Source organism: Pristiophorus japonicus, chromosome 10 (genome assembly GCF_044704955.1).
Source record: "Pristiophorus japonicus isolate sPriJap1 chromosome 10, sPriJap1.hap1, whole genome shotgun sequence".
Lineage (NCBI taxonomy): Eukaryota > Metazoa > Chordata > Chondrichthyes > Pristiophoridae > Pristiophorus > Pristiophorus japonicus.
In genome coordinates this window covers 147,401,805-147,418,003 of record NC_091986.1, presented here as the reverse complement: position 1 = coordinate 147,418,003, position 16,199 = coordinate 147,401,805, and the positions used below count along the sequence as shown (strand labels likewise).

Below are 16,199 nucleotides of genomic sequence, written 5' to 3'. Positions count from 1 at the left end.
GTCATCAATGAATCTGGACTTTCAATCACTGACATGGTCAATGAATCTGGACTTTCAATTCCTGACATGGCCATTGCCACTCCCATCAGATCAGCTACCCAGCCCCCAGTCAGAACAGACTCAGAACGCTCGCCCAAGGATGGAGTTGAACTGAGATGTTCAACTCGGGAGCGGAAACCCCCGGACGGTCTCAATTTGTAAAAAGACCGTTACTAATATCTTAAAGGGGGATATTGTCAAGTATGTATGCTTGGGTTTACTAGCCACCAGGTGGCGCCACTGTCGGAGGTCATTGGGCTGTGCACATGTGTGTGTGGCCCAGGGATAAAAGGGCAGCCATCTTTTAGCAGTTGATAGTATGAGGAGTGGCACCTTATGCGTTTCAGCATGAGTAGCCTCAATAGGTAACATAACATAAGACCAAGTATGGAAAACCCTATCACCCAATTAATCTTTAACCTCTCGCACTGTACAATAGTATAAGTCAATATTGTTATAGTTAAGGTATTTTGCTGTAAGTGTTTTGCTCTGATTTTGTGCACTCACCCGTGAATGTGAATGTGTGTGGTGTGTTAAAAGCTATAAACTAATATTTTGTTTCAGTTGCAGAGAATTAGAAAGAGATCTACGTGTGTCCAACAGATGCCCCTACGCAGATCACTCTGTCACTGAGGAGCTGGAAGATGTCTCAGGAATATTGCAATGCTCAGCAAATGTTCTCGGTAGAGCTGTTTTGTTACACTATATGTCATTTAAAAGGATTGTTTCCGTTTACAAAAGAATCCTGTAAGTCAGAAACTGCATGGGTGCCATTTTGATTCTAGCCAACTTAATTTCTGGTAGTAACTAGAATTTATTAACTAATAACTAGATTCAAGAATTTCAAATGCAGCATTACAGAATGTGGTTTTAACATTGCTCTAAACTGCTTCTCTGTTAGACACCTTTGAAATGGCTCCTAATTCACAATGCAATTTCTGCCTTGTTTACTCTCCATTTACTTCAGCTCTGTTAAAAGCTTACCTGCTTTACATAATTCAGTTAAGTGTAAGTTCACTATTATGGCAAACTGGCAAATACAGTGAAGACCTCTTATGATCATACTCAACTTGTGGGCTACCTTGATGATCTTAAATGGGATTGTATAACTAAGGGAGAGGAGTAAAAAATAGAAAATGAAATGAAGAGGAAAATCCAAGCAAATGAGAAAACCTACCTTTAGTAAAGATGCTTGAATAAAGACTCGGCCAAGATAGGGCCCCAAAAATTACAGAACACATAGAAACATTAAAGGATTCAAGAAATACATGTTAAAAAAGAAAAATGTATCAATGCTATTAGGCCCGGCCATTGCATTGAACATTGTTTCTAATGAGATGCCTGTGCTGTGTAACTCCTCTCCATGAACTCCAGTGAACTGAATCTAATAAGAACTGTAGAATATAGAAATTTAAAGAAAGAACTTGCATTTATGTAGTACCTTTCATGACCTCAAGATGTCCCAAATAGTTTTGCAGCCAATACAGTACTTTTGAAGTGTAGCACTATTGTAATGTAGGAAAGGTGACAGTCTATTTGTGCACAGCAAGGTCCCCACAAACATCACTAAATGACCATATTATCTGTTTTAGTGATGTTGGTTCAGGGATAAATGTTGGCTAGGACACTGGGGAAAACTCCTTTGCTCTTCTTTGAAATAGTTTCGTGGGATCTTTTACATCCACTGGAGGGGGGACTTGATTTAACATCTGATCCAAAAGACGCCACCTCTGGCAATGCAGTGCTCCCTGAGTACTGCACTGAACTGTCAGCCTGGATTACATGCTCAAGTCTCTGTCATGGGACTTAAACCTCCTGACTCAGAGGTGAGAGTGTTACCACTGAGCAATGCCTGCCATCTTATTTACAGCGCAGAAGGAACCTATTTGGTCCATGATGTCTGTCTAGGCACTTTGCCAGAGAAAATCAAAAATAGTTTCACTGCCCTGCTTTCTCCTCATAGTTCTGTATCTTTCTCTGCTTTAGATGTTTATCTATTCTACCCTTAAAATATGGAATAGTCCCTGCCACAACTACTCCCTCTGGCAAAGTGTTCCATACTCTAACAGTCCCCTCTCAAATATTCTCTTCACACCAAATTGATGGCCCTGCATTACTAACTTCCTGAACAGAGGGAATAGCTTTCCCTCTTCACTCCATCAAAATCTTTCATAATTAAAAAAGAATCGACTAAATCGCTTCTTAGCTTTCTCAGCTGTTGTGGAAATAGTGTCAGTGCCTCAAGTCTCTCCTTATAGTTATAGTTTCTCATCTTTAGCATCATCCTGGTTAGTCTATGTTGTCTGCTATTTATGGCTTTATTGTCCTTTCAATAACGGGGGGCTCAAAACTGCACACTACTCTAACTGTGGCCTAACTATTGCCTTGTATACATTTATCATTACCTCTTTACTCTTGTACGTTATACTATTTATTTAAAAAAAAATGATATTGTCCTTTTAATGGATTAATCAACCTCTAGATAAATATTTGAAAAAGAAAAAATTAAAAGGGCATGAGTAAGTGGCAGGGAAATGGGATTAAATGGATAGCATTTATCGAAAACTAGCATAACAAGAACTCACTTTTAGAGTGGAAGCAAGTCTTCCTCGATTTCGAGGGACTGCCTATGATGAGATGCGATGGGCTGAATAACTTCCTTCTGTGTTATAAGATTCTCCAATTTTACTTGGACTTTCAAGGAATGAATGGATAATGTTTCATCTTTCCCATCTTAGTGTAAAACATTACCAGGCGGGGAGCATTGAATGCCTGTAATGGAACCAGCTGAATTTTCTTTACATTCATTTAAGTGGAAGGAAAATCAGGTGGGCTCTTTGGGTGTGTGTTCCTCCCTGTCTGATTTTCCTCTCTGTGCTCTGCCCAGGCAATAAAGATGGAGCACTACACTAGGTTACCCTATTTCACTGCTTCGTTCAATGTCTTACATTTCTGATGGTAAAACCTTTTTGGAGATCAGTGTGTAATGTCTGACTGAATAGAATTATTTAAAGAAAATGCAGCATTAACTTATAGAAACACAGAAACCACAGAAATCTGCAGCGCAGAACGAGTCCATTTCGGCCCATCGTGTCCACGCTGGCCGACAAAGAGCCACATGACCCTCGGTTAGCAGCCCTGAAGGTTACATATAAACCTATGAACAATGAACAATGGCGGACAAGTAAAGAGCATCCGGCCCAACCAGTCCGTCCCACATAACTGCGATACCCCTTGCACTGCAACATTCTACACTCCACCCCAACCGAAGCCATGTGGATGTATTTTCTGTGAAACTGGATTTAATGGGCGGTCACTTGTCTGTATTGACTGACTTTCATCAGTTACAACACTAGACCAAAAACCTGAAGTTGTTTAGATGACTCCAATGCTAATTTTCTGATGCATGTCTGAATTTACAGCATAGATTCACCAGAATGAAACCGAGGCTTAGAGGGACAAATTATGAGTTCAGGTTGCATAAACTTGGCTTGTATTCCCTTGAGTGTAGAAGATTGAGAGGCGATCTGATTGAGGTGTTTAAAATGTTAAAAGGATTTGATAGATACAGAGAAACTATTTCCTCTTGTAGGAAAATAACGAATGAAGAACCAAAACATCTGAAATCTGTCTTTGAAATGTCTACAATACTTGAATGTCTAATCTGTGTGTGTGTGTGTGTGTGTGTATCAGTGACCAGAACTCAAGGTCAATGTTCCCTCTAAGCTACACAGCCACAGGACCGCGCAGTAATGGTAAAGGTCCCATGCAGGTCGCTCACCGGCTTTTCCATTGTAAGTACCATGCATGCGCAGAAATTTAAAGGGACTGTACAATAAAAGAAACAGGCAGCGCAGAACAAAACACAGTTTACAGGGAACATTGCTCAAGGTGTGGTTGGACTAAGAGCACGATACGGTTTGAGTATGACTTCCTCTGATTTGTACTCTACTGGTTTTGGCTATATAATCAAATATTCCATGTTGATTGATGCTTTGCAGTGATTTGGTGAGCACTGAGTCTACTAAACCCAGATCTCTTTCAAAACCAGCCAAAAGTATTTTGATATAATTCATGGAGTATTTATACTGTCCATTTTCCTCTCAGTGCAGTACTGTAGTTTGTACTTGTCTGCATTTAATTTAATTTGCTCCTGTTTTGTCACTTTACATATTTTATCCAGTTTACTTTGTAGTTCTCAGATTGCCTGCTCAGAATTAGCTACTCTTTATAGTTTGTTATTTTCAGCATATTTGGCTAGTTTACTTTGAACTAAATGTTTATGATTTTGTGGGTTACATAATTGTATCACGATAGTTCAATGTTTTACCTCCCAGTGTCAGATCCTATTAGGAGAGAGGGCATTAGGAGAAAGGATATGGTTGACTCATACAAATAAACAGACAGAGATTATTTGCATTTAAACAGATAGATGTGGATGCTGGTTGTTATAGTGATTAATGGCCTTTCACATTCTGGACTGGGCTTTGAATCCAGTTCAGAACAATTGGACCAAGATTTCTAATCTGTCATTGCAAGGATTCTATGCGAAAGGAGTTTAGGCAGTGCAAATATGTGGCCACAACTGGCTTAACCACCAATCCCACTGAAAGAGCTCAGAGGATTACTGGTGCAGTATGGGCTGTTTTACTGAGGTAGGGGTTAAACATTGCTGGAGTAGTATCCACATCAGGCATTCCAAGGTAAAATATAGCTGGTTATGCTATACCTGGTATGGGAGTACTTGATGCTGACATTGCATAATGTAAATTGAAAAACTGCTGCCTTCTTCATTGGATTTAGAAGAATAGAAACATAGAAACATAGAAAATAGGTGCAGGAGTAGGCCATTCGGCCCTTCGAGCCTGCACCACCATTCAATAAGATCATGGCTGATCATTCACCTCAGTACCCCTTTCCTGCTTTCTCTCCATACCCCTTGATCCCTTTAGCCGTAAGGGCCATTTCTAACTCTCTCTTGAATATATCCAATGAACTTGCATCAGTAACTCGCTGCGGTAGAGAATTCCACAGGTTAACAACTTTCTGAGTGAAGAAGCTTCTCCTCATCTCAGTCCTAAATCTTATCCTTATCCTTAGACTATGTCCCCTGGTTCTGGACTTCCCCAACATTGGGAACATTATTCCTGCATCTAATCTGTTCAGTCCCATCAGAATTTTATATGTTTCTATGAGATCCCCTCTCATCCTTCTAAACTCCAGTGAATTCAGGCTCAGTCAATTCAGTCTCTCCTCATATGTCAGTCCTGCCATCCCGGGAATCAGTCTGGTGAACCTTAGCTGCACTCCCTCAATAGCAAGAATGTCCTTCCTCAGATTAGGAGACTAAAACTGAACACAGCATTCCAGATGAGGCCTCACTAAGGCCCTGTACAACTGCAGTAAGACCTCCCTGTTCCTATACTCAAATCCCCTAGCTATGAAGGCCAACATACCATTTGCCTTCTTTACCGCCTGTTGTACCTGCATGCCAACTTTCAATGACTGATGTACCTTGACACCCAGGTCTCGTTGCATCCCCCCTTTTCCTAATCTGCCGCCATTCAGATAATATTCTGCCTTCGTGTTTTTGCCACGAAAGTGGATAACCTCACATTTATCCACATTATACTGCATCTGCCATGCGTTTACCCACTCGCCTAACCTGTCCAAGTCACCCTGCAGCCTCTTAGCATCCTCCTCACAGCTCACACCGCCACCCAGCTTAGTGTCGTCTGCAAACTTGGAGATATTACACTCAATTCCTTCATCCAAATCATTAATGTATATTGCAAATAGCTGGGGTCCCAGCACTGAGCCCTGCGGCACTCCACTAGTCACTGCCTGCCATTCTGAAAAGGACCCGTTTATCCCGACTCTCTGTTTCCTGTCTGCCAACCAGTTCTCTATCCACATCAGTACATTACCCCCAATACCATGTGCCTTAATTTTGCACACCAATCTCTTGTATGGGACCTTGTCAAAAGCCTTTTGAAAGTCCAAATACACCACATCCACTGGTTCTCCCTTGTCCACTCTACTAGTTACATCCTCAAAGAATTCTAGAAGATTTGTCAAGCATGATTTCCCTTTCATAATCCATGCTGACTTGGACCGATCCTGTCACTGCTTTCCATGCTATTTCATCTTTAATAATTGACTCCAACATTTTCCCACTACTGATGTCAGGCTAACCGGTCTATAATTCCCCGTTTTCTCTCTCCTTCATTTTTTAAAAAGTGGTGTTACTTTAGCTACCCTCCAGTCCATAGGAACTGATCCAGAGTCGATAGACTGTTGGAAAATGATCACCAATGCATCCACTATTTCTAGGGTCACTTCCTTAAGTATTCTGGGATGCAGACTATCAGGCCCCAGGGATTTATCGGCCTTCAATCCCATCAATTTCCCCAACACAATTTCCCACCTAATAAGGATTTCCTTCAATTCCTCCTTCTCACTGGATCCTCGGTCCCCTAGTATTTCCGGAAGGTTATTTGTATCTTCCTTCGTGAAGACAGAACGAAAGTACTTGTTCAACTGGTCTGCCATTTCTTTGTTCTCCATTATAAATTCACCTGAATCTGACTGCAAGGGACCTACTTTGTCTTCACTAATCTTTTTCTCTTCACATATCTATAGAAGCTTTTGCAGTCTGTTTATATGTACCCAGCAAGCTTCCTCTCATACTCTATTTTCCCCCTCCTAATTAAACCCTTTGTCCTCCTCTGCTGAGTTATAAAATTCTCCCAGTCCTCAGGTTTGCTGCTTTTTCTGGCCAATTTATATGCCTCTTCCTTGGATTTTACACTATCCTTAATTTCCCTTGTTAGCACGGTTGAGCCACCTTCCCTGTTTTATTTTTACTCCAGACAGGGATGTACAATTGTTGAAGTTCATCCATGTGATCTTTAAATGTTTGTCATTGCCTATCCACCGTCAACCTTTAAGTATCATTCGCCAGTCTATTCTGGCCAATTCACGTCTCATACCATCGAAGTTACCTTTCCTTAAACTCAGGACCCTAGGGCTAGATTTTCCACTTTACATCACCCAGTTATGGCCCATATATGGCCCAAAACAGAGCTCTATCGCCCATTTTGAGCAAAAAGTGGAAACTAGGCCCAAAATATCGCCCGCAAAACAGGTGCCTAAGTTTTCACTTTGATCGTCGAGAAGATTGCCAAAATTATAGCCCACACAAGGCCCATCCCAAGTTTCAGCACCTAGCATGCACTTCGCTGGGCCCATATAAGGCCCAATACAGTGCTGAGAAATAGTTGCTTTTTTTGGATCTAAGAGAAGGAAAATGGGCACTATGGGCGCCATTTTGACTTCAATGGAAGGGTAGAGGATTAGTTGTGATTTAATTAGAGACCTAGTTGTACTCAGAATATTGAGACAGGGAATATAAATAGGTATTATTACGTTATTTTTTTAAAATAGGTTTTATATAGTATAATTTACTGAGAGTTGTAAGTTTTCATATAGTTATCATTACGTTTAGTTTTATATAATTAGGTTTTATATAATAGAATTTAATGAAGATGAGAGCTGTAATTTTAGGTATTATTATGTTGGTTTTAGTGAATAGGTTTTATATAGGTTTTTAATGAATAGGTTTATATAATAGAATTTATTAGAAGGTGTTACTAAAGTACTCGTATATTAATAGAATGCTCAGATATGGAATAACATCTGTATAGTTCATAACTAACTAAGAAAGAGGACACACACAATTTTTTGAATTAAAGACATTTTTTTTTTATTAATAAAATGCAAATAAAAATGGAAAAACTATTCCCCCGCACCCCGCCTCCCACACCAACCCACCCTTCCCTCAAATACAAAGTACAAAATCTTAACAATTAACAATTATCAATTAACCAATAACAACAAACAAAACTAACAAAACAGGAACAAGAACAATTGAACAAGTGAACAAACTGTGAAAAAACGCCCCCCTCCCGACCTGCGGCCACGTTTCCCTCCAGGTCCAGCCCAACCCCATGTTTGCACCCCACCCACTCGTTTTGGTCTACGCAGACCGACACCAAGACGTCGTGCAGAGTGGGACGGCAAGACTTCCTGCCGTGGTGGAGGTGACAGAGCGGCAGTGGAAGCCTGAGGCTCCGCTTCCGAGTCAGGAGGAACTGTGTCTTCCATACTCGCTTGCGTGCTAGGGGTCTCACTGAGAGCAGACACGACACCTTGGGGTGCAGCGCCGTGTCCAGTCAGCAATGCATGCCATAGAGCATTGGTTGCGGCTGTCTGCTGCCTAATAGCCTCCAAGATCTCCCTTGCAGTCTGTGACCAGACCAGTTCGAGAAATTCGTGCAGAACTCGCTCCAGGATGCTGGAAACTGGCTCCAGTTCGCAGAGAATCCCGCGAACCCCTGGATAAGGTCGCGACCAATCGCGACCGTCTCCCTGCACAGGGAAATCAAGCTCTCTGTCTGGTCCTCCAAGGCAGGCGATTGCTCGCCACGCTGACTGGACCTCCCTGGGATCGGCGTTTGCAATATGACGCGCCTTGGCGTCACCACCTGCCCACCGCTTGGTCCCGGTACTTCTTCCATCTCAACTGAGATGGCCGCAGGTTGTTCCCCCCCCACAAAAAAAATCATCATCCTGCTCCTCCTCCTCCTTGTGCTCATCCTCCACCGTCTCACCCTCTTGTGAGCTATTAGAACGAGGTTCTGCGAAAGGCACCGAGCAATGCTCAACAGACACTTCACCTTAGAAAGATGAATGAAATTTCTTAACAAATCATAGCAATACATATCAATATATTTCAATATTTCAATATCAATAATTTCAATGTAATGCAAAACATTGCAATACTTTGCAAAACCACAAATGCACAAGGGTTCATCAGCGTTAACATGACCTCACTCATAGATCAGACTACATCTGAACTAATGAATTATAATTGCATAACAAATGCGTAACTACGATATTTCGCGTATGTTATTAGTAATGTTTGATACTTTGCACATTCCACATTACTCATCAGGCTCAAGGGTGGGCTCGGCCACGCCACGAGTCGTGACCGCATGGCTTTCAGGACCCACTAAGGCCACCGCAAGCTCCTCGTATGGATTGAGAATGTGCACTGCCACGGGGCCGCCACCCATCCTCCTTTGCTCCGCGGGGTTTAAACTCATCTTTTTCTGTAAATGATAATTTAACATTGCATGGCATAAGCTATCTTTTCTGACAATAAACATTGAAGACTGATTTAAATGTTCCATTATTACGTAACCTTGTATTGCATATGAATAATTTTTAATATTATTCTAATTATACACAGTAAGTATACAATACATATGTACATATGATTTTAAATATGACTTTTAAATATCTTTTAAATATTACAATTTAAAAAAAATATATTTTTAATTATAACAATGCAACTTACTATAGTGGCTGCATATGAATAATTTTTAATACTATAAAATGCAACTTAGTATTCGGGTGAATAAATGTCATTGGTAATGTAATTTTTTTTTCATTTAATGTAGTTTTTAAACTTCACATTATAAATAAAATTGAGGAATTTGTTTGCAATTAATAAACATCAAGTAAATAATACATAATAATAATTTATAAACATGAGTTTTATATATGTTTTAAATACATAGTAGAATCAAATTTACTCTGGCAGCTGTCAGGAGGCTGTTTCATCTCTTGCGGCACTGGTCAGACATCCGCACCTCATGGGATGCCGATGTCACCACATCAGCCATCTCCTGCTAGATCTGCCCGTAAGCACGGGGTGGAGGTTTCCCAAGGCCACCCCGTGTCAAGTCCTCCCACCTTGTTGATACAACATGGACTCGTGCCTCGTTAGCCTTCTCACTGAAGGTTTTGGCCCTTCTTCTTTCACTTTCACTTTCATTTGGATTTTGATTCGACATGGCCATTGCTGAAATGTCTGTCATGATAACTGATAACAATCTACCGATGACCTTCTCTCTCCTCTCTCTCCCGCTCTCACCGACCCTCCCTTTCCTTCTGAGCATGTGTGATGACCCATGAACTCTCCAAACGCGGCAAAAAAAATTTGTCCAAAAAAGAAACATCCCACACATGCGCACAATATCGTTGCTTTTTTTTTTACTTCCGTTTCACTTCCTCTTTTTTTGGGCGATCATGAGATCGCTGAGAAATCAGATCGCCCATTTGAAATCGCTGGGGTAAGGCCGAATGGAAAATCACAAAAAAAAAATATGGGCCTCATGCCGGTGATCAGCATGGGCGATACATCACACATCACTGGAATAAGGCCCATTTTTTGGGGCCTTAGCCACCTAGTGGAAAGTCTAGCCCCTAGTCTCTGAATTAACTGTGTCACTCTCCATCTTAATAAAGAATTATGGTCACTCTTTCCCAAGGGGCCTCACACAACAAGATTGCTAATTAGTCCTTTCTCATAACACATCACCCAGTCTAGGATGGCCAGCCCTCTAGTTGGTGCCTCGACATATTGGTCTAGAAAAGCATCCCTAATACACTCCAAGAAATCCTCCTCCGCCGCATTGCTACCAGTTCGGTTAGCCCAATCAATATGTAGATTAAAGTCGCCCATGATAACTGCTGTACCTTTATTGCACGCATCCCTAATTTCTTGTTTGATGCTGTCCCCAACCTCACTACTACTGTTTGGTGGTCTGCACACAACTCCTACTAGCGTTTTCTGCCCTTTGGTATTCCGCAGCTCTACCCATACAGATTCCACATCATCCAAGCTGATGTCCTTCCTTACTATTGCATTAATTTCCTCTTTAACCAACAACGCTACCCCACCTCCTTTTCCTTTCTGCCTATCCTTCCTAAATGTTGAATACCCCTGGATGTTGAGTTTTTAGCCTTGGTCACCCTGGAGCTATGTCTCCGTGATGTCAATTACATCATATCCGTTAACAGCTATCTGCGTAGTTAATTCGTCCCCCTTATTAGGGATACTCCTCGCATTGAGGCACAGAGCCTTCATGCTTGTCTTTTTAACACACTTTGCTCCTTTAGAATTTTGCTGTAATGTGGCCCTTTTTGCTTTTTGCCTTGGGTTTCTCTGCCCTCCACTTTTACTTTTCTTCTTTCTATCTTTTGCTTCTGCCCCCATTCTACTTCCCTCTGTCTCCCTGCATAGGTTCCCATCCCCTTGCCATATTAGTTTAACCCCTCCCCAACAGCACTAGCAAATACTCCCCCTAGGACATTGGTTCCGGTCCTGCCCAGGTGCAGACCGTCGGTTTGTACTGGTCCCACCTCCCCCAGAACCAGTTCCAATGTCCCAGGAATTTGAATCCCTCCCTTCTGCACCACTCCTCAAGCCACGTATTCATCTGAGCTATCCTGCGATTCCTACTTTGACTAGCACATGCCACTGGTAGCAATCCTGAGATTACTATCTTTGAGGTCTTACTTTTTAATTTAATTCCTAGCTCCTTAAAATCATCTTGTAGGACCTCATCTCGTTATTTACCTATATCGTTGGTATCTATATTCACCACGAATGAGAGGGAAACTCATAGAAACATATAAAATTCTGATGGGATTGGGCAGGTTAGATGCAGGAAGAATGTTCCCGATGTTGGGGAAGTCCAGAACCAGAGGTCACAGTTGAAGGATAAGGGGTAAGCCATTTAGGACCGAGATGAGGAGAAACTTCTTCACTCAGAGAATTGTGAACCTGTGGAATTCGCTACCACAGAAAGTTGTTGATGCCAGTCCGTTCGATATATTCAAAAGGGAGTTAGATGTGGCCCTCATGGCTAAAGGGATCAAGGGGTATGGAGAGAAATCAGGAATGGGGTACTAAAGTTGCATGATCAGCCATGATCATATTGCATGGTGGTGCAGGCTCGAAGAGCCGAATGGCCTACTCCGGCACCTACTTTCTATGTTTCTATGTTTCAGCATTGACGTTTGGAAAACATAAGATCCTCCCCTCAAAAAAAAATACATAGAGATAAAAAATATTTATGTTATAAAGGTTGGTAAACTGTGGCATTGAGGTGTAATGCTTTTATGCACCTTATATGTTTCTCTGATATACTACAATACAAAAATTGTAGTATTATTTTGTATTTCTTGTCATTATTTAAGCTGTTTGTCCTTTGACAGGTTTGAAGTTTGAAGAACTGCAAGAAAAATTTGGTGAGGAATTGTTCTGCATCTGTTTTGAAGAGAATGAAAGGGTCCTGCGGGCAGTCGGAAGTACGTTACAGGACTTCTTTGGTGGGTTTGATGCTTTACTGGAACATGCAAGAACATCCAGTAGTAAACAGGATGGGTTTGAATCCCCTTCTTTCCTATGCAAGGATCTAACTGATGGTACTTTGATGCTTCATTACTTTTATCCACAGAAAATTGTTGGACTTGCAATGCCTGGATTGATCAAAGCTGCAGCACAGAAGATCTATCAGATGGAAGTTGATGTGGAGCAAGTGCTCAATGTCCCTGAAAGGTTGTCCTCAGATGGCACAAACCAGAGTAACTACCTTACCTTCATTATCAAAGTATATGATGATGCAACTAATATGAAAGGACTTCCACAGGGACTAACCCACTCTCCATCTGATCTAAGGATAAGCATTACCACTTTCTGCAGAGCTTTCCCATTCCATTTCATGTTTGATCCGAGTATGTTGATCCTTCAGCTTGGAGAAGGGCTCAGGAAACAAATGAAATCTGAAGCTCATAAGGTTCTAAAATTTCAGGACTGCTTTGAGATAGTTTCTCCAAAGATTTGCTGCACTTTTCAAAGGATTCTATCAAAGCTGGCCACGCCATTTGTCATTCGAGCCAAGCCAGATGGAAGCGGACTGGAAAGTCACGACAAAGTAAGTGCAAGATATTGGATTTCATCTAAGGCTGCCAATAGAGGACAACATTCCTGAATTTGGGAGTAAGGATAAAACTAGCTACTTGGTAATTCTAATGTAATCTTTCACTTATGCACAGACTGTGTGTTGGGGACTGGTGGTGAGAAAACAATCGTTATATCTTTGGCTCACAAGATCAATCTCTTGGTAACCTTGATTTCCTTGTATCTATTATGATCGTCACAGTTATGTTTTCTGTTCAATTATTTTATTTTTCTGTCAGCCAAGAGATTGTAGAAGAACAACACCTTTTCTGTTAGTTACCCTGTTGTGGAGAGTTGGTAACTGAAATTCTTTGCTGCAGAGCCAATGTCTGAGCAGAAGGCGTCTATAATCAGGTCATATTAGTCACATATTCAATGTATAAACTGCACACACTTGTGAGCCATGCGTGTTTTACATTTTTATGTTATGTGGAACTTTACTCATAAATAAGTAACTGGATAATTATTCCAATAGAGAAGAAACCTTTTATTGAGGGTAAACATAAGAAGTTCTAGGAACAGAAAAATGCCATTCAGCCCTTCCTTTTTATCTGCCTTTCAACATAGTGCTAGTTCAGTGATCCCAGCTAAAACATTTCCATAATTGTTGTGTGAGGCTCAAATTGTAAAGTGGTAGATCAATGAGCTGGCTCCATCAGATACTGCAGGGCTGGCTCATGAATATTATTATCATATGCTCCCTACTTAGTGTCACATATCTCACATTACTGTATATAACTGTATCTTACCATGCTATACATGACTGTAATTGGATATGACCTGTAACAATAAGCATACCTTACCACCAGGGGTGGGCTTGCAGGAGACACTCCATACCTGTCCCACTGTGGTATATAAAGGGAGGTCTCAGGCAAGTGCAGCACTGGAGAGCTGGAATTAAAGGTGCAGGTCCTGAGTGACCTTGACTTCAGCATGTGTCTCGTGTAAGTCAGTACATTAGAGTCAGGACTTAACAGTGGCGACGAGTTACGGGATCACAGAATCCACAGAATGGCTACCAACAGCTCAGATGAGAAATACAATGCTGGAGACAATTGGGATGACTTTATAGAAAGGCTCCAGCAAAGCTTTGTGACCAAAGACTGGCTGGGCGACGATAAGGCAGACAAGAGAAGAGCCCATCTCTTGACCAGCTGTGGCTCGAAAACATACGCTTTAATGAAAGACCTGCTGGCACCCGAGAAACCAGCAAGCAAGTCATTTGAGGAGTTGAGCACACTGGTGAGAGACCACCTGAAGCCAGCAAGCAGCCTACACATGGCCAGACACAGGTTCTACAACTACAGATGCTATGTGGGCCAAAGCATACCCGACTTCGTGGCGGAACTTCGGAGGCTGGCTAGTTCAGGTGAGTTCCCCGATGAACTAAGGAGAGAAGTACTGAGAGACTTTTTTATTGAAGGAATAGGCCACGCAGGCATATTCCAAAAGCTTAGAGAGACTAAGAACTTGACTCTAGAGGCAGCAGCATTGGTCGCACAGACATTCTTGGCAGGCGAAGAAGAAACGAGGCTGATCTATTCTTCGGGTATGACAACCAACGAGGCATCGGAATAAGGGGTTCACATTGTGAAACAAACCGCTACCCCCACACACAGACAAAGGCAGGAGAGCAGGCCTTCAACAGCAGACAGTGGCGCCAGAAGCCATCAAAATCATGGACCACATGAACGGCCGATCTCACCTCATCAACCCACAATGCGAGCAATCAACAACAGATTGAGAGAAGCTCAAGGGAGATCAGCCAGATGCAGCTCATCCTTCGGAAACAATGGAAACGGTCTGTGTTGGAGATGTGGGGGAAGGCACTCAACAAGGGGGTGTCGATTTCAGCATGCCGTTTGCAGAAACCAACTCACAGGGCATCTGGCTAGCATGTGCAGAAAAACAGCAGCTCGGCTGGTATATGAATCGGAAGGGTCGGAAAGCGGACCAGAAGACGGTTGGAACAGTGCACGGGACGCCGAGGTAAGCGGGTTAACACGATCAATGTCCACTGTTCTTACACCAAGACGTCTCCAATTATGATGAGGGTTCTACTCAACGGGATACCCGTCAACATGGAACTGGACACGGGGGCCAGTCAATCCCTCATGAGCGTTCAACAATTTGGACAGCTGTGGCCGCACAAAAGCAACAGACCAAAACTCACAAAGATCGACACCAAACTAAGGACCTATACTAAAGAAATCGTCCCAGTCCTTGGCAGCGCCATGCTCTCGGTCACACACAAAGGGATGGTGAACCGACTTTCCCTGTGGATTGTCCCCGGGGATCTCCCAGCCCTGTTGGGGAGAAGCTGGCTAGCAGAACTTAATTGGAAATGGGATGATGTTCACGCCATGTCGTCAGAGGAATGGACCTCCTGCTCAACAGTTCTAAGCCATTTTGAACATTTTCAGCCAGGTGTGGGCACCTTCAAAGGGGCTAAAGTTAGAATCTCCATCACACAGAATGCCAGACTGGTCCATCACAAGGCTAGAGCTGTGCCTTATGTGATGAGGGAAAAGATTGAACACGAACTGGACCGGCTTCTGCGGGAAGGCATAATTTCTCCTGTGGAATTCAGCGACTGGGCAGGCCCCATCGTCCCCATCATGAAGCCTGATGGATCCGTGCGAACCTGTGGGGATTACAAGTCTACCATAAACAGAGTCTCCCTACAGGACCAATACCCGCTGCCCAGAGCGAAGGACCTATTTGCCACGTTGGCTGGAGGAAAACTTTTCTCGAAACTTGTCCTCACATCTGCGTATATGATGCAAGAACTGACCGAAGAGTCTAAGCTACTCACCACCATCAACACACATCGAGGTCTTTTTGTGTACAATCGATGCCCATTAGGCATCAGGTCGGCAGCTGCTATATTCCAGCGCAACATGGAGAGTCTGCTCAAGTCCATCCTGGGGACGGTTGTGTTTCAAGATGACATACTCATCATGGACAGGGACACCGACTCCCATCTCTGCATCTTGAGGAAGTACTAAGTCGATTGGATCGGGTAGGCCTAAGAGTTAAGAAATCCAAGTGTCTGTTTCTCGCGCCTGAGTTTTTGGGCGGAAGGATTGCCGCTGATGGAATCCGCCCAACCGAATCCAAAACCGAAGCGATTCGCCTGGCACCCAGGCCCTGGAATGTCTTGGAACTGCGCGTCTTTCTCGGGCTACTCAATTACTTTGAGAACTTTATGCAGAACTTGAGCACGCTGCTGGAGCCTCTCCACGTGCTACTCAGAGAGGGGTGCGATTGGTTTTGGGGGGACGCC

General features: G+C 42.7%; 1 protein-coding gene across 1 annotated transcript in view; it reads left to right on the top strand.

Moving 5' to 3' along the window:
• Nucleotides 1–16,199, top strand: part of gucy1a2 (guanylate cyclase 1, soluble, alpha 2) — a 308,256-nt gene that overhangs the window by 79,998 nt on the left and 212,059 nt on the right. Inside the window, exons 3-4 of the mRNA XM_070891517.1 lie at nt 604–722; nt 12,169–12,887. Of these exons, the coding sequence (XP_070747618.1) occupies nt 604–722; nt 12,169–12,887 (838 nt within the window). The remainder of the gene's footprint in view (nt 1–603; nt 723–12,168; nt 12,888–16,199) is intronic.